The following is a 24172-nucleotide window of genomic DNA, read 5'->3' as shown; positions in this document are numbered from 1 at the left end:
GGGCCCCTGGATCAGAGGAAGAGGAGACAGCCCCCAGGCAGCCGGCAAGCAACAGGTGATGTCACCACAGAAACCTGCATGGACAGACCTCACGTGTAAGAAACACCTGGCGATGGCTGGGACGGAGAGCAGCCCTGGAGGCCACCTGCTGCCGATGCCCGGGCAGCACCACTCAGCTCAGGGCTGGGCCCTGTTGTGTGGTCCTGGGCTGGGGGTGCTGCAGTCTGAGGCTCCACCTCTTTAGGAGTTGAAGAGGGTTATCCAGCAGTGTCTTGTTCATGTGCTGAATTCCATTGATGGAAGAGAAAAGGGGAGTGCTTCAGCCTCTCGTCTGTGCCACAGTTCAGGGTACCAGCCTGGGACCATCACGAGACGCATCACATTTAGGGCTTGGGAGCCCAAGCACATGAACGTCATCCCCTAAAGAAGAACCAATGGGCAAAGGGAAGGGTCCTGGAGCAGCCATCCTAGATGACAGGCAGACTTCCACTGGCCCTGAACGTGAGCCTTGGACAGTGAACCTGACATGGCCATCAGAAACAGTTGCTCCTCGACCGGAGGACGGAGGCCCTGGGCTCAGTGATGGTGGGGTGCACCTGAGGATGTCCACGTGCCACCCACAGGTGGCTGGTGTCAGGGGGCAAGTGCCCAGGGCTGGCCAAAGACAGCAGAAGGGACATTTGGAAAGGAGTCTGGACGCTGTCTGACTATACAGGGGGCTACACTGGCATCTGGCCAGTAAGCCAAGAAAGAAATGGAGTGTGCTGCATGTGTATGGAGCGGGCCGGGCAGCAGTGGACATCGGAAGTGAGTCTCCTAAGATTGGGGAAAAGGAAGAGAGGACCAGGAAACCACGTGCTCCCTGGGAAGGCTTGTGCCCCAGCGAGGGCCTGCTGCGGGGCTGTGGATTCCAACGGGGCCATGAGTCACTCTGCAGGGACGCCTGGAGGCAGCCAAGGAGGCGTCTGGAGAAGAGAATGGAGCAGACGGTGGGATCCAGAGTGTCTCAGTGCAGGGGAAGCCGCACAGGGCCCCAGCCCTGACATGCAAGACTGTCTGAAACTTTGCATCCACGTGGACCATACAGACTGTGCAGCACTCTCTATTAAACATGCCCGCCTCACACTAGGATAACTGGAGAAAGTGCACATTCAACTAAAAGTTAATCAAATAATAACCCGGAGACTCGGGGAGTTTCCCAGATGGAGACTGGGAAGGATGTGTGCTCACTGACTAGAGGCAGGGAAGTGGGAGCTCCAGATGTGCCCCAGATGTGCTTGCAGAGGGAGAGAGGAGCCTGGGGGAGGGGGAAGGAGGCTGACCTACCTAGTCTTGCCTCCTCAAGAGGATCTAGTCTTCCCAGGCCCTGGCTAAAACTCACCCCTTTTCCTCTGAAGCAGGGGAAGGCTCTATGCCACGCTGGGGCCCAACTGGCGGGTCCCAGTTCGGAATTCTCCCAGAACCCGGAGCTGCGTTTACAGGTATGGATTTATTCCTTTCCTCGTTTACTCAGCCAACAGCTTTGGGGTGCTTGCTGGGTGTAAAGCTTGGTGCTAGAGGCTGCGGAGGAGGCAGGTGCAGCTTCTGCTCCCCTGACGCTGCTTGCACGGAGCCCCGATTGTCCCAGAGAGGAGGTGGGAGCCAGGGAGGCAAGACTGGGAACATGTAGGAACTGGGCAGGTAGCAGAAGGGGCGAGCGGGGGTGACAAGTGTGCTCCAGCCAGAGACAGCCATGGGGTACGGCCATGAGACGATCCCTGAGTAAGGGAGACAGGTAAGGGGGACACAGGTGAGGCTGGGGGTGGGCAGAGCCACACCAGCAGGAGCAAGGGCCCCCCCCTTAAGAATGGGGGAGCCTGGAGAGGGGTTGGACGCAGGAGGGGGATGGTGTGGGGAGGGCACAGGAGGTAGTGGACCTGGGAGGTCACCAAGTGGTCACCAGAGGATGGTGTGCCGGCCTTAGGTGGGGAGATGGGACAGCTGGGATGGACAGCCAGGCATGTTGAGGATTGGGGGATCAGTATATCCTCTGCATCACTTAGGTTCTGGTGCATAAGAGAGAAGAAAACCCCAGGTTTCTAGCTTGAGCAGCTGGTAGGCAGAGGTGTGCTCACCAGCAGGCTGGGAGAAGGCTCTCGGGCTGCGGTCTCCGGGCCATCCCTGTGGGGTACAGGCAGAGCTGGGCCGGCCATGAACCCCGCTGTTGTCAGCTGCCTGTGGTGTCTGATCCCCAAGTGAGAGGGTGAAAGGGGAGCCTGGAGGGAAGAGGGCCGGCAATGGTCATGTGGGGCGCCTGTCCCTCCTTCCCATCCCACCACACTGTGTATTTCAAGGCTCCCGCCAGGGCACAGAGGAGAGCCACCGGAGCTGGGATCCAAGGCGGAGGAAGCCACAGGTGTGAGCCTGGGAAGCAGCCAGGAGGAAGCCATGACTGAGGTGTCCTGGCTTCTGGGGAACTTGGTCACCAAGCCTAAAGCTCTGCAGCCCCGGGTGGAAACAAAGGAATCGAAAGCTCCCAGCTCTGGAGGGCCCGTCTGCTGCTTGTGGCCACCCCCTCCCTGTGGCCCAGCACCGCGTGTCCTCTGGCCAGTGGCAACACGTGGGCCCAACGGAGCGAGCGCGCTGCTCCAGGGCCACGTCTGACCAGCGGTCTCCTCTTAGCCCCACCAGCCCGTGCACCTGCGCCCCAGGGAGCTCCGCAGCCGTGCCCACCATGGAGGGACCCCTGAGGAGGAAGACGTTGCTCAAGGAAGGGCGGAAGCCTGCCGTAAGTCAGGAGCCGGGGCCTCGGCTTCCACATCTGTGAACTGGGCGACATTGCGCCTCCTCCTGGAGCGCCGTGCAGCCCAAGTTCACAGGGAGCCAGAGCGTGGCGACGGTCTGGAAGGCTCGCAGGAGCCAGGAGCGAGGAGGCAGGGCGGCCCGGGGCGGGTCCCTACTGTGTGGCATTGCAGGTTCCCTCCCCTGGCAGCATCCTAGATGAAGGGAAAGCACAGGGACAAGGACCCAGAGGTTGCCATGCCCTTGATCCTCCATAGCAGAGCCTCGGCCCCTGGCACGACGAGCTGGTCTGTGAGCTGCATGGCCACTGGCATCTGCCCCACTCCCACCTCACCTTGTTCTGGCCCCTGTCCACTGCCCAGAGTCAGCCAGGGCTGCCCTACTGCCAACCTCGCCGAGGAAGCCGGCCACCTCCACCACCCTGTCTTCAGGCACCATTGTTTCGTGGGTCAGGAGAGTCTCTGAGCCAACTCTGGCCACACTCGGTCACCAGCTGAGCATGTCCCGGAGCCTCCCGCAGCGTGGGGCCCGGTGTCTGTTGCACGGACCTACTCGCCTCTCTCCTTCCCCAGAGTGCAGCCCCCCCCCCCCCAGCCATTCCCAGGCAGGAGCCAGCGTCCGTAAAACAGCGTTGTCTCCAATGCGGGTCCACATGCCAGTAATGAAACCAGCTCAGTGGGTTGGGACCAGTATCACAGAAGGGGTGGGATGGAACGGGAGAGGGTGGGATGGGAATCTCAGTGGTCCCCACTCATGGGAGGGGTAAGTGTTGTCCCATGAGCCTTTTAAGTTCAACACATGTGTGTGTGTGTCTGTGTGTCAGGGAAGGGTCTGGAAGCCATCCATTGTCTCTTGCCAGGGATGGGGCTCCAGCCAGCATGGTGAGGCTTGTACATGGGACACGGAGCAACCCGCTCCTCAGAGGCGATCCTCCTCCTTCCAGGAGGGGGCTTTGCTTTGCCTTTGCAGAACCAAAAGCCCCACCAAAGGAATTTTCCCCAAACCAAGGAGCAGAGCCTCTGAACAGGAAATCTCAACCTTCACCCTGGAGATACAGAAGTGGCCTAGCCATTCGAGCCCATCCAGGGAAGGCAGCTCTTAGGCTGTGGCTTAGCTTGCCTTTATTTTATTGTATTGTATTATTTTAGGTCCTGGAGATTGAACTCAGGGGCATCCTACTTATGAGCTACACTCCCTATATTTTTTCTCTATTTTATTTATTGTATTTTATGTCCTGGAGATTGAACTCAGGGGAATCCTACCTCTGAGCTACACTCCTAGCCCTATTATTTTTTAATTTTTAATTTTTAATTTATTTAATATTTAGGAAACAGTGTCTAAGTTGCTTAGGCTGGCCTCAAACTTGTGATCCCCCTGTCAGGGCCTCCCTAGTACTGGAATTATAGGTATGTGCCACTATGCCTGGTTAGTGGCACACCTAGTTTTTTTTGTTGTTGTTGTTGTTTGTTTGTTTGCAGTACTGGGGATGGGACCCAGGGGCATTCTACCTCCAAGCTACACCCCCAGACCTATTTTTTATTCTTTATTTTGAAACAGGGTCTCACTGAGTTACAAAGGGCCTCACTAAGTAGTAGCTGAGGCTGTCCTTGAACCATGATTCTCCTGTCTCAGCCTCCCAAATGCTGGGATTACAAGCGTGCACCACCATGCCTGCCTTAATTTGTTTCCATTTTGAAAATGCTTTATTCCAGAAACTCGGGGGCCCAGGTCACCTGAACAAATAGGGCTTATGCCCGGACACTCCCCCCAGCAAGCTGAAAAGCAGAAAGACTACATAAAGTCATGACAGGGAGGGAAGAGAAGGCCCTTTCTCCTCTTGGTCCTGGGTAGACAGGCATTGCCAGGGAGGAGGAGACCAGTGCAGGCACTCATGGGGTGGCTGGGCTGGAAGCAGGCAGCGGGGGCCACTCTCCATGTTGCCACCCTGCCGCCCCTCCCTCTGCAGCTGTCCTCGTGGACCAGGTACTGGGTCATACTCTCAGGATCCACTCTCCTGTACTACGGAGCCAAGTCCTTACGGGGCACGGACAGAAAACACGTAAGTCTAGTGAAAGCACCCACACCGCAGCTCCGTCCAGTGAAACGAACCTCCGTGAACCGTGGGCGCGGTGGGGGCAGAAGCTTGCCCGGCCCAAGTCAGCTATTCCTGGTGAAGTGGATGACGTGGGCCCAGGATCTCAAATATCTGTCGCTCTCCTGCAGTATAAATCCACACCTGGCAAAAAAGTGTCCATCGTGGGCTGGATGGTACAACTGCCCGACGACCCTGAGCACCCTGATATCTTCCAGCTGAATAACCCTGACAAAGGTAGGCAGCGCCGCAGAGCCCCCCCACCGGCTCCTCGCCCGCCACACATTCGGTTCCGTACCACCCCCGGTGACCTCACCCATCCACTGAACCGCTGAGGTCACTGCGGGTGTGCCCCCGTGCAGTGTGCAAGGCGTGGCCTCAGGAGTCCTCTCCATCTGCTCCAAGGTCCAGAGCCCTAAAACTGTAGCTCAGGGTCTTGGAGTAAATAACAGCGCTGGATGGGTAAGGCTGTGGGGCTGGAAGGAGCTTGGGTCTTGGGGCATTTCAAGGACCCTGCTATGCCTGAGACCTGGGCAGTGTCCAGGGCCAAGGCCAATATAACTCCCAGAAGCTCTGGTACCTGTGCTTGGTATCTCCAAGAGAAATCATAGATCTTTTCATATCACGTCGCATTTGTGGTTATCTCAAAATATTATTTATGCTCATTTCTTTGAAATCACAGCACAGTATCTGACCCGCCACCAGACCTTAATGGATTAAATAGCAGCATGTATGGAATTCCATCACTCAGTCGGTTTTTAGGCAGTTTGATAGCTACTAATGATTTGCTTTATTTATTTATTGTGTGTGGTACTGGTGAACCCAGGAATGTTCTCCTCTAAGCTATATCCCTAAGGCCCCTTTATTTTAAAATAGGATCTCACTAAGTTGTCGAGGGTCTTGCTAAGTTGCTGAGGCTGGCCTTGAACCTGCGATCCTACCATCTCCATCTCCCAAATACTGGCATTACTGGCATGCACCATCATGCCCTATGTTGTAAATCGTTATTCTGAGCAGGGGTCCACAGGTACCACCAGACAGCCAAAACGTGGTTAAGAGCCTCAGTCCAAGTCTAAGCAAGGGAGGCCGCCTCCCCACCCACCCCAGCACTTCTGGGGCTGCCCCTGACATTCTGAGTTAGACCCCAGCCTCCTGCTGTCCTTCATTGCCCGCAACTCTCCATGCGTCCCCCTTGCTAACCAGCGGGTTCTCTGTCCACCAGGCAATGTTTACAAGTTTCAAACTGGTTCCCGGTTCCATGCGATACTGTGGCACAAGCATCTGGATGACGCCTGCAGAAGCAACAGGCCTCAGGTAGAGCCACCTGAACCCTCCTCCCACCCGGGACTGGCCCCTTGGAAAGGAAGGCTCCCCTCACCACCCAGAGCCCATCAGCCTGCTCCTGGGGACCCTTCTAGGTCGGCAGTTTGCCTTGGGACAAGGCACCCCTTGCTTAGCTTAGAACAAAGCCCAGATCTGGACCAGAACCAGAACCAGACTGGTTTCTGTGTCTTTCCCACTCAAGGAAACATCACAGAAACATTCTGGGGCGTCTCTGAGGAGACGGTGAGGTGGCAGGTGTGACGTCACTCGAGGGTCACCTCCAGCGTCCGTTGAGGCCATCCCCATGAAACAGACTTCTTGAGAATGCTCCAAGCTGACTAATGGGCTTCCGTGTCCCTTGACCCTGGGAATAACAGTGGCGGTCAACTTACTGAGGGCCGCCCATGTGCCGGGCACGGCACCCATGAGTGGGGACTCCGGCTGCCCGCGGGGGCTGTGTGGGCTCCTGGACCCGCCCCCCCACACACACACACACTCCCACCCCTCACCAGCCAGTACCCAAATGCTTCACGGGCAGGAATTAGCTGGATCCCCCCACCATGTCCCTGTGTCTCTTACTGTCTCCATTGAGGACCCTGAGGTTCAGAAAGGAGTAAACACTCGTTGGGGGGGCCGCAGTTAGTGGTGAAGTGGGGATCTAACCCCGGGCTGCCTGACTCCGGATTCTGGCCCTGTTGCCCCTGAGCTCTCCCGCTTCAGCTTCCCTGGGAGGCCCTGCAGCCACCTAAGGGGGCTGGGGCACAGTCCACCTGGCCGCCTCTGACAGAGGTGATGGGGCAGCCTTGACCGCCCTGTCCCTGCAGGTAGAATGCCCGTGACGTGCCATGTCAGGAGGGACCTGGGGACACTGGTCCCTCTCCCCAGCCTGTCTGGGGAGCAGCTTAGGGTGTGGGATAGATGTGGGCAGCTTCCGAGAGAAAGGGGTGCTAGAGGCTGGAGCAGACGAGATGGCCACAGCAGCTCCTGGGGCCCAGGCGACCTCAGCAAAGGCGAGTTCACGCCATGCTGGAAAGTTCCTTCAAGACTTTGTTGTACTGGCCACAGCACAGTCATAGGCTTCCCGGCCCCTCCGAGTGTTTCTCATAAACAGAGGAAGGTCTCCCGTGGCAGGTGCTGGGGCTCTGTCCTCAGCTTGGCCCTACTGAGGATTTCACCTATAACCTAGACGAGGACATATATGAGAAGCTGATTGAGATTGTTGATGATAAGCAGCTGGAAAGCAGAACAAGAACTAGCAGAGAGCCCTCAACAAATGAAACAGCAAAACAAAATAGAAACAGGCAGGATAAGAGTAATAGGAGGGTAAACTTGAGGTGGCGCAGGGAGGTCCAAAAGAAGTTAAATGTCACTGCAGATGTTCTTGGTGTGAAAACAGCTGGACCCCTCCACGGCTCACAGAAGACCCTACTGCACAGTACGTGGTGGCTTTTAGAAAGTTGGAAGCAGATCTGTGGAAGGAGCTCCCAGATAGAAGCAAAAAAAGACAGGGCACAGAGTTTGGAAAGAATCATTTCATTTGTACTAAAATACATTTGCACCTCAGAGGCTGAAGCAGGAGGATCACAAGCTCAAGGCCAACTTGGACAAATTTGTTTAAAAAAGGAGGGGGGAGCCGGGCGTGGTGGCACACACTTACAATCCCCGGCTTGGGAGGCTGAGACAGGAGGATCACACAGATTTGAAGCCAGCCTCAACTACTTAGTGAGGCTCTCAGCAACTCAATGAGACCCTGTTTCCAAATAAAGTATAAAATAGGTCTGAGAGTATAGCCCAGAGGTAGTAAAGCCCCTGGGTTCCACCCCCAGTACCACCAAAAGAAAAAAAGAAAGAAAAAAAGGAGGGGGGTCCTGAGGGTCTAACTCAGTGGTAGAGCACTTGTCTGAGTCCCTGGGGTCCATCCCCAGTACTGGAAAAAAATATAGGTATATATACTTAAACATATGCATACTTATATATGTATATGCATGTAAAATTCCTATGATGGTATATAAGAAACTATTAGAGTGTTTACTTTTTATCCATACTGGGGATTGAATCCAGGGCCTCACACATGCTATGCAAGTACTCTACCCCTGAGCTACACCCCAAGCCCCAGTTTTTGTATATTCTAGACTTTTTTTTTTTTTTTTTTTTTTTTTTTTTTGCGGTACTGGGGGTGGAACCCAGGGGCATTCTATCTCCAAGCCACACTCCCAACCCTACTTTTTATTCTTTATTTTGAAACAGGATCTCACTAAGTAGGTAAGGCTTTAGTGTTCACGAACCACAATCCTGTCTCAGCCTCCCAAATGCTGAGATTATAAGCATGCACCACCCCAGGGGCATTCTACCTCAGAGCTACACTCCCTGCCCTACTTAATTTTTTATTTTGAAAAAAGGCCTTGCTAAGTTGTGGAGGCTGGCCTTGAACCTGTGATTTTCCTGTCTCTGCCTCCCAAGAATGGGGATTACAGGCACAAGCCACCACACCCAGCTATTTGAGACGTTAAACTAGCATAATTGCCTGTCTCTGGAACGAGAAGACATTTGGGGTTGACAGTCATCTCAAGGCACTCTGCAGGGTTAGGCTCAGATAAGGGTGCTAGGACCTCGGGTGGCATTAGCAGAGGGAGAGCTGGGCCCGCAGGGTCCCTGGCCTCCCCAGCGCCGGCCACCCTAGTGGTGTCTCCTGGTTTAGCTCCGAGTACCACTAAAACACACCGAGGCCTCCCTGCTGCACAGAGGCGGCCCCAGGACCTGCGCATAGGAGGCCGGTGGCTCCCAGTACAACATAACTGAAGTCCAGAGATGGGAGCCTGGGTGGGCGGGGGGGGGGGGGAAGGACAGGGCCTTGGTCAGAGCCAGGCACAGCCAGGGCACCCCGGTGAGGACCCTTTGTCCCGCTCTGGGGCAGTGGCCAGAGGGTGGCAGCAGCTACACAGCAGCACTGAGGGGCCGGGAAAGCCCCCCCCCCCCCCCCCCCCCCCCCCGGTGCACAGCTAGTGTTTGATTTGAAGGTCTCATGGGTGGGATTCCACGCGCTTGCAAGTGTTGCGTCTGATGGCAAGGTTCTGCTGCTTTTAAGTGTTTTTGGCCAATTTGTCAGACCTACAGGAGGGAATATTTTCTTTATTTACATTTTGTTTCCTTTTTATTTATAATTTACTTTCCATCAAATAGTCCCACTGCATGCAACAGCCTCAGTACTCCCCCGCAGAGGATTGTTTAAATCCGCCCCCATCGCATCCCTGCAAGGGACACAGAGAGGCCGTCACAAGGTGCAGCTGCACCCCTCTTTCGCATTCTCAGAATTATTTTACTGACACTGAATCCACTTAAACCGTATTTATAACGTATGTGTCAGATACAAACAACAGCAGAACTCATCTATCCACCTCCCAGCCAAAGGCACTGCACCCCGGGCCTGGAGCCCCCACCACGTGCTCTTCCTCCGCCCCTGCCCCCAGCCCCTCTCCTGCTGTGCCCGTCACGTTCCTTTATTCCTTTATTTTGTCTATTTCATCGCAGTGCTAAGGAGTGAGCCCGGGCACGCGTAGGCACGCGCGCTCCACTGAGCCACATCCCCAGCCCTCCCGTATGATTTTAGGACACGTATTAGATTCCTTCAGCGATGGTCCGGGGTGCATATTGGAGCGCTTTCTTTATGGGAGACGCACGCACGCCTGTCTGTCCCCGACGTGTGCCGAGATTCATCAGTGTCCGTCTGTGTAGCTGTCACTCATCTGTTTGTACTGACCTTTCTCAGCTCTCCTGTCATCGCCCCAGGAGTGAGCTCGGCTTTTTGCTATTGAGAAAATGCCGCCGTGGACATTCTTAGAGCCGTCTCCTGGTACACAGGGATGCATTTTTTTTTCCAAAAAAATTGACACCAAAGATGAGTTTATTTCACTTTATTTTATTGGCACCAAAAACTGAACCCAGGGGCATTTTTTCCTCTGAGCTATACCTCCAGCCCTGTTTTCCTTTTTATTTTGAAACAAGACCCTGCTAAGGTGCTGAGGCTCTCATGGACTTACTGAGGCTGGCCTCATACCTGCAATTCTCCTGTCTCAGCCTCCCAAGTACTGGGATGATAGACATGTACCACTGCACCCAGCTAAGATCGATTTGTTTTTTAATTAAATTGCTTCTAATCAAATATCTGGAACCCCCAACAGTGCTGAGGAAGGAGGTGCAGTTATGGAAGGTCTTAGAGTTCAGGATGCTTCCTCCTTCTCCTGTGCTTCTAATGACACGGCCCCTCCTGCTGGTCCCCTCCAGAGGCACAGCCTTCATTTCTCCCCACCCCAAAGTTTTATTTACTTGCCACAAGCATGGGCTCTGGGCGTCAGCTCTGTATCTTACTTACTATATACCCAACCGCTGTAAGCCTCAGTTTCCTCATTTGCACAATGGGGGTGCCTCCAGAACCTAGCTGATAGGAACGCTGGGAGGACTCGAGCCCACGGTGCATAGGAAATACTCAGAGCAGCGCCTGCCTGGCACGTGGCGATCACTAAGCAAGTGGCGGCCAAGATCACCACGCCCTTGCCCCACAGATCTGCTCATTCAGACACTGACAGGGAAAGACGTGACCCCCTCCCCTAGGGACCTTCCCAGGGTTGGAACTTTGACAAGAGACTGAGTTTTCTCTTCTAGGTACCTGCAAACCTTATGTCCTTTGAATAAGTCTCTGCAGGACCTGGCGTGACTGCAAACGCTTCTGGGAGCCCACTCCGGGCTGGTGGAAAAGCGCAGCCCTGGCCTCACAGCCAGACTCAGGGGACGCGGCCTCGGCCCTCCAGTCCCAGAGGGCTCCGCGCGACTGTCATGACTCTCATTCCACGGCACCACCTGCAGGGGTGGCTGGACCCCAGACCGCACACCCGAGCCCACTCCCTGGGCCCCGCCCGTCCACTCACTAGCTGCTTCTGCGACCGGAGCGCGTTCGGCCCACGCCGGGCTCTCGTGCTTTCTGTGCACAGAGTGGACAGCTTTGACCTGCGAAGGGGACCCAGGAGCGGGGACAGGCTGTGGAGCCGGCTGGTTACACCCCAAGTGCACGGCCGCCCACCCTCCGGGCTGCCTCAGATTTTGTACAACTCCCTCCACGTTCCCTGCCTGTACATGTGTGCGTGCGAGCGAGTGTGAACTCTTCGAGAAACATGCATTTTGGCACAAGACTTGTGACATCACACACTTCATTTGCTCTGGGGCCCTGCTGTATCCTTCAGCGTTCGCCTCGGCCACCAAGAAAGGTCAGAGAGGGAGTCAGGCCCGTGGTAAGGGTCCCTTGCGTTCTACTGTAAACAAACAATGCCTTAAATCGTGTCTTGTTTTCTGTTCCTATGGGTGCTACTCCTCTGGAAGGCCTGCTCCCGCCGGGCCCTTCCGGTCCTTGTTGCTGTCAGCCCTTCTGAGGCAGGACCCGGCTCAGCTCCGCGCCCTGGGCTGCTGGCCTGCTTGCTCCCTGCCAGGCCCTGGCCCGCAGCCCTTGGCCCTGCTCCCTCACCCACTCCCCCATGCCCGCACAGGAAGTTGTGGCGTTTGCTACTGGCATCCTCAGAAGCAGCTCATGGAGGCCGCCCAGGAGCCCTTGGTGACGGCCGCCCGCCCGCGGGGCAGGCTCGCGTTCCCCTCATCCCACCCGTTGCCCCCACTGCCAGGGCAGGCCCCCGGGGATCCCCAACATGCTGGGAGCTGAGTGACACTGAGGCCTTAAGCTCCCCCAGTCTAGCCCCGAATGCCGTCACCAGCACGCTCTCCACCACCCAAGTCCAAGGGCACGATTGTGGATGACCGGGAGACCAGAGAGCCGGGCCAGGGAGTGGGCCGCCCAACCTCCGCATGTGCTGAGCGACGGCCTTCATCTGTCACACTCTGTCATGCTTTAGTGACTTTTATTTTGCACAAATACATCTTTATTTTTAAAATTGCTCTTTATCATCATAGACTCCCCCCACCTCTCCCTGTCTCCTTTGACTTGGCTCTCCCAATCCTGAGAAGGCGGCCCTTTAACAGTTTTATGAAAGAGACCGAATGTCTGAGTCCCTTTGCTCATGTGGCTTCTGAACTCACACAAGCCAGGCATCTGACCACCTTGCAGAGGTTCTTGGTGAGCAGCTCCAAACCATCACCTTCACCGGTAACCTGCACTGGGTCCATTCAAACCTACCGGAAGACCTGCTGCTGAATTTTGACCAAATGATGACAACTTCTCTAGAAATGTGAATGAATTGGTGAGATGACTAGCTCATCGGTAGTACTTCATGATGGAGTCTTTCTGTGCTCAGAAGCTAGCCTTCCTTTGGGGGCAAAGACAGGATACTTGCACACCAAGAGAAATCCCAGATGGTAAGATCGATGCCCTCAAATCTTGACCAGAGCCTCACACACCCACTGTGCCCCGGTCTGGAATGTGTGCACCTAATTCCACCAATGGCTTTTCAGATGGTCATCTAGAGGCAGCGTGACCACACCATACACTGCACAAACCTCCGACCAGAGCCACGCAGTGGTCACACTCGAACCGACACCGAATCTGACCCTGCCTGCTAACTCCTACAGCGTCTTCAGCTTGGCTGAAAGTACAAGACTAGAAAGAGCATCAGCCATTTTCTTTCCTGGGGTTGTTCCACTCTTCAAACTACCCTAGTTTCTTATACATGAAATATTACAGAAGCCAATTCTCAGATCTCAGAATTTCAGATTTCACAAAATCGGATAATTTTCTGCCCTTTGCAGACTGTTTTTTTTTTTTCTTATCCTTCACAAATGTTCTCTTCAGAGCCTAATTTGAAAGAGCACAATTACAATTCTTTTCAAAGTGTTTAGTCTTTTCACTGATCGGAGACTGATCCCACACCCCCTCCCAGAAACATTCTTACTTTGGACTCTTGAAACATCTGTTTGGACCTCATTGGCAAAAACCTTAGAGGACTGATAAGAGCCCGGAACACACTGGAAGAGTCCTGGGTATCTGTAGCTGGAAGATACCCGTCTCTCCAGGCGGGGACTCGGCCCCGCAGGCCGGTTCGGTGCTGAGCACTTTCCCAGTGTTGGCTTGTCCTTGGGCAAGAGTCCTTGGGCAGATTCTCACCCTGGAGGAAAGCACCTCTATCAAAAAGATGCATGCTGCCGGGCGTGGTGGCGCACGCTTGTCATCCCAGTGCTTGGGAGGCGGAGACAGGAGGATCGCGCAGGTTCGAAGCCAGCCGCACTGGCGTAAGAGACCCTGTTTCAAAAATATTAAAATGGGTCTGGGAGTGTAGCCCAGAGTAGAAGGGCTTCCAGGAACTCCAGTACCACACACAAAAAAAGATGCACGCTATTTGAGACCCCATTGAATTACTATGACGTGCATGCATATACTGTAAGTTTCTCTAGTCAAACAGATTGTAGCCCCCAGAATGAACTTTGTAGAGTGCCGCCTACAGGCTAGAGTCGGGAGGTAGTAGTGTTACCAGGTCCCGAGCACAGCGCACTGGTCACCTCACTTCATGCCCCTCTCAGCTGAACGCGTTTTGTAACTCAAGATCAGCCAGTGCTTTCACGCAACTGAATGCTTTATGGAGGATGGATTGGTGGACAGCAGAGAAACATTTCTCCCTGTGCCCAGTGGGAAGGCAGCCCTCCCCTGCCCCGATCGGATGCCCATCCAGCGTTATGTTATACCAGCGCGCCACAGGGTGGACCGTTGAAGGACTCTTTAGGACAGAACCTAGCCTGACTTCCCACCTGATTTCTATAGCATTTCTTTTCCTTCCCACTCTGGTCAGTGTTTCTGTCCTCTTCTGACTCCCACCCCCCAACGCCAAAAAAGATGTACCTTTTAGGATGCAGATTTTCACATGGAAAATGGTCCGTGGAAACGGGAAGCTGCTTGCAAGCCAAGACCGCTTCATCCCTCCGCTGGCATCATCGCTCTGACCCCAGGCCTGCTGATGCTCACAGCCACCAGGTGAACGTTGCCAAAACAGCCTCGCTTCCTTCCTGTGACCCCACAAATGACTTTGAGCCCTGCATCATATTGCCACACTGGGTGATTTCATATTTAAAAAAGAAACACCAAACTGAGTCTCTTTGAAACTAGATTTTCTGCATAAAACACCCATTCACCAATTCACCTGCTCATTCATCCATCCGTTCATTCATTCATTCATTCATTCATAACTCTAGTGAGTGCTTCCCGTGTGCTAGGCTCTCCCCAGGATATAAATGGCTGAAAACAAGACAGGGCTTGTCTTTGCCCTCAGAACTGACACTCAATAAACAAATAATCTTCACTTTCATGCATCGACTTGGGCAAGGCCCTGCCTCTCCTTTTAGCCCTGGGTGCAAACCCTGTGCACAGATTCTTCCAGAAAGACTTCAAAAGGCCCAGCAGACTTGCTCTGTGAGTTCCATCGCATCGAGGCTGCTTGGCTCAAGGGCCAGGCACAGAGCTGCGGCTGAATGCCCTGAGGACTCCCAAGGTGGAACGAGAGAGTAGGGTCAGAACGTTCACAGTATTTACTTCACAGGCTTTTGTCTTTAACTTCAGTGTTAAATTTGAGTACAGTACGAGCGAGTGCTGCGTTTTTCTGGCTGTTGAGAACATGTCCCATGGGCGCTAGTCGGCTTCCTACCTCCCTGCTGCTCATGTGTCCACCCCACAGACAGCCCTGAGATCCCTGCTCAGCGCAGCCATGCGATAAATCATCTGTCCACTTTATAACCTAACCATTTCTGAATGACTGTGACCATTCAGTAATGAAATAATAGTAATTAATTTATTAGTATGGTATAATCTTTAATGACTTTCGTGCCAAAATGCATGGTTTTCCACTTTAGCATTCAAAATGTTGTGTAGAGGGTAGTTTTCAATTTCTAATGTATTTCTCCAAGGGAGTTGAAAATCAGTTTCTACATTTTAGTTCCTTTCTCGTTCGATCTGTCGCATTCTCCCAGGCTGTCTTTTTTTCCCCCCCAGCAGACCCCTGCATGCACTTGTGTAAGGACTTTCTCTAATACTTGTGAATTGTCTCATTCGCAATAACCACTGGACATCAGCCCTCTGTGGGATTCTTTAGATTTTTGGTGAAGTATTTTGTTACCTCAGTCTTGTATCAAGTTGCTGTATTTTTCAGCTTGTTACACTGATAATTGTTTGACTAATTGCATACTTTAATGTACAGACATCTTTGTTTACTTTGAAATTAAATGTGTTTTCCAATGACCATTGCTCAATTCCTTGCTGTCATGCGCATTCACTTGGCAAACAGTTGCTGTACCAGATACAGACCTGGCGGAGATATGGGACACTCAGAGCTCAGCTGAGGGCAACTAGGACGGAGCCCATAGGAGCGGCGCCCCAGGGAGGGCCAGCGTCAGCTCTGTGGGCGCTCGGGGACGGCAGGGGCCTAGGGACATTTGGAGATTCGGTTCAGGGATTGCGGAACACATGGAGGTGGGTAGGGGGGCAAGGCAGGGGAATTAGAGGACCAGGATGCAGGTGAAAAGCGCAGCTCGCCCGGGCTCAGTGCGTAAAAGGTTGAGAGTCATGGGACTCAAGTACGGAAAGATACGTTAGAAGTCCACAATGCTAGACAAAACAAAAAGAGCCCCAGCTAGCATGCTCAAGAGCACAGGGAGGCTCACCTTACGGGGTCGTCTTGTAGAGACCTGGGACAAGGACCAAGGGAGTCTCAGAAGGGGCCAGGAGGAGAAAAGGGAAAGCCCTCTACCCCCACCCCCAGTTGGGGCGCAGCAGCACCAGAGACCAGGCCTCTTCCGAAAGCAGATGAAAATCATTGAGAGAGCGTGTACCGGGAGCACATGCCCCGCCTTGGTTGTGGGGTCCCCGGCCCTGCCTGCCTCAGTTTCCTGGCAGTGCCTCTCAAAGCTGCAGTCGTCAGTTCTCTAAGTACAGGCTCCCGCAAACACACCTCTTGGGCTCTGCTCCACCGTCCCAGTTCCAGGCCAGCATGGTCACACTCCCTAACTGGACGAAGCCCTGCCTGGAGCCCTAGTCCAGTGCTTCCTCACGACTCAGATGGCACAGTGACTCCTCTGGCTCTACCCAGATAGGTCCCTGTCCCCAGCCACAGTGTAGTTTTCAAGGGCTCTGAGTCGATGCATCTGACTCTGGGAGGAAGTGAGGATGGGGAAGGGTAGTTGTCACAGCTGGAAAGTGATAAAATCAAAACTTGAACCACTGGGAGGCGGAGACAGGAGGGTCGTCGGTTCACAGCCAGCCATAACTATTTAGTGAGGCCCTCCACAACTTAGTGAGACCTTGTTTCAAAATTTAAAAATCTGGCTGGGGATGTAGTGCAGAAGTAGAATGCCCCTGGGTTCCGTCTCCAGTACCGCAAAACGACAACTTGAACCCATGACTGGTAGCCTGCACAGCTCCAGTCCCTCAGCCTCCCTGCATCAGGAGCCATACTAACAGCTACCGGGAGAGAGCACCACCTCCCCTTGTTGGATAGAGCGATCGGAGGAGGGCAGGCACAGTTCAGACACTTGCAGCCCGAGGTGAGAGACACTGTGGGCGGGGCCTGGTGTGGGCGTGGTCGAAGCGTGGGCGGGGTTAGAGGCGGGGCTCTGCCCGGCCTTATTACAGAGGGCCTGGAGTGCAAGCAGGTTTGGGTACCGACCCCCTTCTCCGAAGAGAAGAGGCGGGGCTTCAGAATCAGGGCCATGCCGGTGGGCGGGACATGTGGAAGGACTGCCCCCCAAAGGGGGCGGTGCTACGACAGAAAGGGCCAGGAGGTTCTGAGGCGAGGAGGGGCCGGCCACAGAGCAGAGCCGCGGTGCGAGCGCAGGGCAGCGCTGACGCTCCGTAGTGGAGGGGTAGGTGGGCTGGGGCGAGGGAAACGAGGGCAGGGGCTGTGGACAGGGCAGAGTTGAGGATGGCGTGGACGTTTGGGCCTCGGGCTCCGCAGAGGAGGCGCCGAGAGCTGGCGGGAGGACCCCCCCCCCCAAAGGCTGAGGCGGGGCGGGGCTGGGATAAGGGCGGGGCCAGGGCGGGGCCTGCGCCGAGCTGAGAGGGCCCCGGACTAAGTGGAAGCTCGGGGCGGAGCCGAGGAGGGGCCTGGGCCCGGCTGAGGGGCGAGGGGGACCTGCTGGGTTGGGGTACGGGGTGGAACCTGGGCGGGCAGGGGCGGAGCCTGGACCAGGTGGATGGGCGTGAGGCCGGGATGCAGGGCGAGGGGCAGCAGAACCGGCTACGGGACAGGGCCTGGGCGGGTCGGGGCGGAGCCTGGACCCGGCGGAGGGCTGAGGGGCCTGCTAGCCTCGGATTCGCGGCGAGGCCGGGCCCGATAGCGAGGCGAGGAGGTGGGCTGGGATTCGGGGCGGGGCCGGGCCCCGGTGGAGGGGCGTGGGGCTGGCTGGGCTGGGTCATGGGGCGGGCCTGGGCCCAGTAGAGAGGCGTGGGACTGGCTGGGCTGGGGTTCGGGGCGGGTCGGGGGCGGGGCCTAGGCCTAGTAGAGGGGCGTGGAACTGGCTAAACTGCGATGCGGGGCGGGGCCGGGGCGGGGCCGGGCCGGTAGAGGGGCGTGGGACTGGCTGGGCTGGGGTTTAGGGCGGGGCCGGGGCCGGCAGAGGGGCCTGGGACTGGCTGGGCTGGGGTGTGGGGCGGAGCCTGGGTGGGGCCCGGGCCTGACCGAGGGGCACGGGGCGGGGCGTGGGCTGCGGCGCGCGAGCCGAGCGTCCGGCCGAGCCCCGCCGAGGCCCGAGCCCACCCGAGTGCGCTCGAGCCCGCGGCCCCCGCCCGGGGCGATGGAGCCGGAGCCCGGCGGGGTGGCCGCCGCGCTTTTGCGGCAGAAGAGGGCGGCGCTGCGGCGCAGGGGGTGCAGCTTCGAGAGCCCCAGGTACCGCGGCCCGGGAGGGGTGCGGCCGGGAGGGGCCGGAGCCACGTGGGGGGCGGCGGGGTGAGGGCCGGAGCGGGGCGGGCCCGGGGCTGGGAGGGGGGCGCCGAGCCCCGCCAGCTGCTGGGCCGCCGGGGGGCCTCCCCGCCGGAGTGCCCGGGCTGGTGTCCGGCGAGCGGGTGTCGCCGCCGCCCGAAGCCTCGGCCTGTGGCCGGCCGGCACGCCGCGGCCCTCGCGGGTCTCAGGCCGTGAGAACGCTTCCTGTCCGCTGCTTCTCCATGCTCAAGGACAAGGTCGGGAAAGAGCCCCCTAAGTCGACAGGAGGGCTTCCTCCTGTGGCCGCCCGCCCCGGCCACCGACCCATCTAGAACCCCAGGTGCCGGCACACCTGCTGCCGCCGGCCCCGCCCATCGCTGGACATCCGCCGGGAGAGGGGCCCAGGGGCTCCGCGAGGCTGGGCCCGGGGATGTCCTCCTCCTTCCGGGGTCGCCGGACCCTGCCGGCCTTCACCCTTCTTGCCTGGGCTGCCTCCGGAGACGCCAGCCCCAGGGCTCTCAGCCTGGCCGCGGGACACACCCTCCCCGCTGCGGCTAGTGCCCCTCCCTCCGCCCTGCTGGGCTCGGCTTCTAGGACCTTTAACTTGGCGCAGGTTCACCCCGCTTCCTCTAGGCTCAGGTCGGCCCTGCGTTTTGTCAGGACCTCTCCCCCCCTGCAGGACTCCCGCGGCCCCTCCATCCGGGCTTCCGTCATTATGCTCGCACCTCTTCAAACCAGGTCGCAGGAGGGATCACCTAAAACCGAGGCCCTGTCCCCTGCTGCCTGCACCCCCAGCTCTCCACTGCCCACCGTATTGCTGGGGCCTGGGATGGGGACAAGAAGGATAAGGATGTGGGACTCCCGCCCTCACGGAGGCAGAAAACAGGGTTCGCTGGCTAGGACACAAAGCCAACCAGCCAGGGTCTCTCATGGGAGGGGCGAGGCCCTCGATGGACCCTTCATCCTTGGTCTGCGTCCTACCCGGCCATCCCGAGGAGAGTGTGGGCACCGGAGAGGGATCGCAGCTGTCCCGGCCACACTGCTCAGTCCCTTACTGGTCCCTGCCTGGCCAACCATGCCCCTTGGCTGTGTGTGGAGTGCATCCGCTGCTGCGCTCCTTCTGGTCCTGTGCTTCCCTGTTTGAATGGCACCCACCTCCTCTTCCCTGAATCCCAGGCTGAGCTCTGCTTGTCAGCAACTGTATGTTGTCTGTGCATCTTCTCTGGCCACTACACTCCAAGAACTAGGCAGAGATGGTTTCTGCCCTCACGGGGCTTACACACTTGTGGCTGGGGCATGAAGGGTCATGAAATGGTGTGCGGAGAGATGAGCGAGGGCTGGAGCCCTCGGGCCTGAGGCACAATGCTTAGGGCCGTGCTGTCCCATAGAACTGGCTTTTGGGCAGTTGTAATGTGGTTAGTTCACTAAGAAACTGGTGTGCGTGTGTGTGCTTGTGTTACTGGGGATTGCACCCAAGGGCATTCTACTTCTGAGCTACACCTCTGCCTAAAAAAAAAAAAAAAAAACAAAACAGGTTCTGGCTGAGTTGCTGAGGCTAATCTGGAACCTGTGATTCTCCTGTCTCAGCCTCTCAAGTACCGGGATTACAGGTGTGCAGCACCGTGCCCCATTTAGGAACTGATTAAATTTTATTTAATGTTCGGTGTAAGTAACCGCCTATGACTGGTGTTTACAGTAGTGGACAGTGCCAGCTTAGAAAATTGTTCTCTTCCTCTGAATTCCCGTTTGTACCAGCCTTTCCTTCATGTGCGTGACTTTATGCTGGGAAGACTAAATGACCTTCTGGTCTCCAGAGTGTTTTTATTCTCTGTTTGACACGTGTGACATTATCTTAGAAGCCTTAAGATAGTAAGGTTACCATTTTTAACATAAAAATAATTTGTGTTTATGAGAGGAAGTTTGAAAAATAAAGATATGAAGATGACAATTAAATTTTTATTGACTCATAAACCTGCCAAGTATAATCTGGTCTTTTTCTTGCATATGAATGTATATATTTAACATTTTGCTGTGTGTGTGTGTGTGTGTGTGTGTGTGTGTGTGTGTGTGTGTTACTGGGAATGGAACCCAGGGAGCTTCTACCTCCAGGCTACACTCCCAGGCCTGTTTTATATTTTATTTGGAAACACGGTTTCACTAAGTTGCTAAGAGCCTCACTAGTTAGGTAGCTGAGGCTGCTTCAAACCTGAGTGATCATTCTGTCTCAGCCTCCCAAGTATTGGAATTATAAGTGTGCACCACAATGCCCAGTTCAACATTTTGCTTTTTTGCTTAATGAATTGTAAGGATTTTCCGACATCCTTAAACATTTCTTAAGAAATCTATTTAATAAATCGATGTGGGTTCAAAATTACTGTATGAGCTAGGTGTGGTGGCGTGCGCTTGTAATCCCAGCATTTGGGAGGCTGAGGCAGGAGGATTGTGGTTTGCAGACAGCCTCATCCACTTAGGCCCTTTGCAACTCAGTGAGACCCTGTTTCAAAATAAAGAATAAAAAAAAAAAAAATAGGGCTGGCGGTGTAGCTCAGAGATAGGATGCCCTTGGGTTCCATCCCTAGTACCGCCAAAAAAAAAAAAAAAAAAAAAATTGCAGTATGATATTCTTTCATATGGATATATTATAATTTACTTAATCTGCCCTCTATTATTGAACGTGTAGTTCATTTTCAGTTTTTCACTCTTACTAAAGATGTAGTGAATCCATGTGTATTAGTCTATGTATAAAAAGTTGATTATCTCCATAAGTTCAGGGACGTGATGGGAGTCATTGAGTCAAAGAAAATGAGCATTTTAAAGACTTTTGAAGCATGATGCCAGATTGCTCATCAGAAAGTTGTACTAATTTAGAGTTCCCCCAAGATTATATTATCATTTATATATTTGCCCAAGTGGTACCTTGTTTTAATTTGAATTTCTTTGCTTAGCAGTGAGGTGAAATTTTTCTCATATTTATTCTTAATTTGTACGTGCGTTTATGAAATATGTATATATCCATGAACTTTGTCTACTTTTAGCTCAGTGTATCTTTTCCTTGTAGAACGAAGCATTTTTTTAATATATGAAGGGGGCTAAGTATGTAGCAAATTATTTTTTCAGTTCATTATTTTCCTTTCACTTTTTTCCATGAAGGTCATTCTCTCTCTTTCTCTTTATTGTGGTGGTGATTTTTAAATTTAGTTATATCCATTGATTTCTTCCTCCCATTTATGCTTACATACAAGAGAATTTTTTTCTTTTTTGGGGGGATCTAGGGATGGAACTCAGGAGCATTCTACCTCCAAGCTATACCCCAGCCCTATTTTTTTATTCTTTTATTGAAACAGGGTCTCACTGAGTTGCAAAGGGCCTCACTAAGTAACTGAGGCTGTCCATGAACCTGCAAACCTCCTATCTCAGCCTCCCAAATGTTGGGTTTACAGGTGTGCACCACCACACCTGGCTTAGAAGAGAATTACTTAATTTAAAATAGGTAACCAAGCTGGTCGCAGTGGTGCATGCTTATAATCCCAGCATTCGGGAGGCTGAGACAGGAGGATTGTGGTTTGCGGACAGCCTCAGCTACTTATTGAGGCCCTTTGCAACCCAGTGAGACCCTGTTTCAAAATGAAGAATAAAAAATAGGGCTGGGGGTGTAACTCGGAGGTAGAATGCTCCTGGGTTCCATCTCCAGTACTGCAAAAAAAAAAATAATAATAATAATAATAAAATAAAATAAGTAACCAGACATGGTGACGCACGCTTATAATCCCAGTACTTGAGAGGCTGAGACAGGAGGATCCAGGTTCATGGCCAACCTCAGCTACTTAATGAGGCCCTCTGCGACTTAGTGAGACCCTATTTCAAAATTAATAATAAAAAAAAAATAGGGTTGAAGATGTAACTGGAAGGTAGAATGCCCCTGGGTTCAATCCCTAGCATCACCAAAAAAAAAAAACAAAAAAAAAAAAAACAGGTAAATGTTCATCTATAATTTCTCCCATTATTATTATTATTATTATTATTATTATGCTTAAAAAGTTATGTTCTTAAGCTGGGTGTGGTGGTGCACGCCTGTAATCTCAGTACTTAGCAACTAAGTGAGACATCAACTTACTGAGACCTTATTTCCAAATAAAAAATGAAATAGGGCTGAGGGTATAGCTCAGAGATAGAAAGCCCCAGGGTTCAGTCCTCAGCAACACACACACACACACACACACACACACACACACACACACACACACGTTACCTCCTCAGTTCCTGCAACCAACAGCTCTTACAGTTCTGCCTGTGCCCCAGAATCACTGGGGAACCTGTCAGCCATACAGGTGTATAGTTCCTGCTCCAGCCCTGCTCTATAGTTCCTGCTCCAGCCCTGCTCCAGAAAGCGCAGGGTATCGTGGAGCGTGCGGATATTCAGAAAGCTCCGCAGGTTCTTTGGCGGCCCTGGTCTCGTTTGTGGGCCTGTGCCAGACAGGCCTTCCTTACCCAAAGTCCTTGATTCTCATTTCCTGTTGGATTAAGTTTGTTTTTGTTTTTGTTTTTGTTTTTGTTTTTGCGGGTCTTGGGATGGAACCCAGGGGCATTCGACCTCCGAGCTACACCCCTGCCCTATTTTTTATTCTTTGTTTTGAAACAGGGTCTCACTGAGTTGCAGAGGCTGTCTGGGAACTGCGATCCTCCGGTCCCAGCCTCCCAAATGCTGGGATTACAAGCATGCGCCACCACGCCCAGTTGTTGTATTAAGTTTAAATGCTTATTATCTCATGTTTATTGCCATTGAGATCTGGCTTAACCATATTTACCCAGACATCTTGTTGGCACTGGGGGGAAAAGCATTATTTTCTGCTTGGCAGTTCTCTTTGCTAAACACCCCATGTCTGCTCTGCTAACGGCATGCAAACACAGCAAACTAAGGAATGGGAGGAGCAGGAGCCGCCAGGCGGGGGACATGCAGAGGCAGAGGACAAGACTTGGTAGGAGGGCATGTCAGGCGGCAGTCAGGAACCAGGCTTGGAGCACAGTGGACGTGGGTTCAGGTTTCTGCCCTTTCTCTCACCACCGCAGGTGTGAACTTGGGCCTGTTGTCTAGCCCCTGAGCCTTGGTTAAGTCATTTGTAAAATAACCTGTCTTGAGCATCGTGTGAGCTGTAAGTGAGCTAGCTTATGAACCGTGCCTGCACGAGGCAGCAGTACTACCCGGTGACCTTTGGGGTCGAGATGGCTAGCACTTACAAGAAAGCTCTCTACTCTCCCCTCCCCTTTCCTGGTTCAGTCCCCAGCTCTGTCCACTCCATCTTCCTCTTCCCCTGCCTTGCTTTGTTGCATTTTTGAGCTGCAAATATAGGAAGAGAGGGGATGAGAAGAAAGTAGGTAACTGGGGTACTGGACTGGATGAAAAATACTTTTAGGGGTGTTCACAGGTGAGAAGCATAGAAAAGACCTGTTTTGTATGAAGAGGCCAATAGGCACACATTACTTTAAGAAAGGCGTCTGTTGTCTTTTGTCCCCTTGTCGTGATCAGGAAATACTACGGACACACGCAGGTACTTTAAACGACTCCTCACCTGTGGAGCTCTGTCGTTTTGGCTGCAATGCTTCATGGAGCTGAGCCACATGTGGGCCATGGCAGCACCAGGGCTACATGCTAGTAGGACTGGACTTTCCAGGCAGATCCTAAAGATCAAGGATCTCACACTCAGCTCTCACCGCGGCCACTCTGCTCTCTCAGATAGTGGTTCTCAAAGTGAGGTCGTTGGACCAGCTGCATCAGCCTGTGGCTCAGCGTTGGCACACTCACCTCCTGCAGTCGGGGCCCGGGCCTGATCCTCAGCACGGCAGAGCAGACATAAAAAAGAGATGCGAATTCTGCAACCTAGTCCTCTGTCTGCTCAGTCAGACTCTCTGGGACGGGCTCAGGACTCAGTGACTGGGAACCACACTCTTTGGTCTGGTACGGGGTTCTCGAACACAACATACATGGGAGAAGGGCTTTTGAAAACAGTTTCCTGGGCCTCCATCCCAGAGATTCGCATCCACAAAGTCAAGGTGGACTCCATGAGTTCCTGCTCCTAGCAGGTACAAG

General features: G+C 54.0%; 2 protein-coding genes across 9 annotated transcripts in view; both read left to right on the top strand.

The window, feature by feature from the left end:
• RALGPS1 (Ral GEF with PH domain and SH3 binding motif 1) overlaps nt 1-10885 on the top strand; it is a gene marked incomplete at both ends in the record, with an annotated part of 226438 nt that extends 215553 nt beyond the window's left edge. For 3 of the 7 annotated variants that reach the window (XM_080708695.1, XM_080708694.1, XM_080708690.1), the window contains 6 exons: nt 1401-1481; nt 2662-2767; nt 4748-4840; nt 5005-5110; nt 6096-6187; nt 10856-10885. In XM_080708695.1, the coding sequence (XP_080564821.1) occupies nt 1401-1481; nt 2662-2767; nt 4748-4840; nt 5005-5110; nt 6096-6187; nt 10856-10885 (508 nt within the window). Of the gene's footprint in view, nt 1-1397; nt 1482-2661; nt 2768-4747; nt 4841-5004; nt 5111-6095; nt 6188-10855 lie in introns of all 7 variants that reach the window. The other 4 variants (XM_080708693.1, XM_080708689.1, XM_080708691.1 and 1 more) reach the window with 3 other exon arrangements.
• Nucleotides 10886-17944: 7059 nt separating this feature from the next.
• Nucleotides 17945-24172, top strand: part of GARNL3 (GTPase activating Rap/RanGAP domain like 3) — a gene marked incomplete at both ends in the record, with an annotated part of 163494 nt that continues 157266 nt past the window's right edge. The window contains one exon of one of the 2 annotated variants that reach the window (XM_080708491.1): nt 17945-18054. In XM_080708491.1, the coding sequence (XP_080564617.1) occupies nt 17963-18054 (92 nt within the window). The remainder of the gene's footprint in view (nt 18055-24172) is intronic. The other variant, XM_080708490.1, reaches the window with a different exon arrangement.

This window comes from Muscardinus avellanarius (assembly GCF_963383645.1).
Source record: "Muscardinus avellanarius genome assembly, chromosome: 13".
NCBI classification, from domain to species: domain Eukaryota; kingdom Metazoa; phylum Chordata; class Mammalia; order Rodentia; family Gliridae; genus Muscardinus; species Muscardinus avellanarius.
Note: the sequence above shows the minus strand (reverse complement) of the source record. Positions and strands in the feature narration are given on the sequence as shown.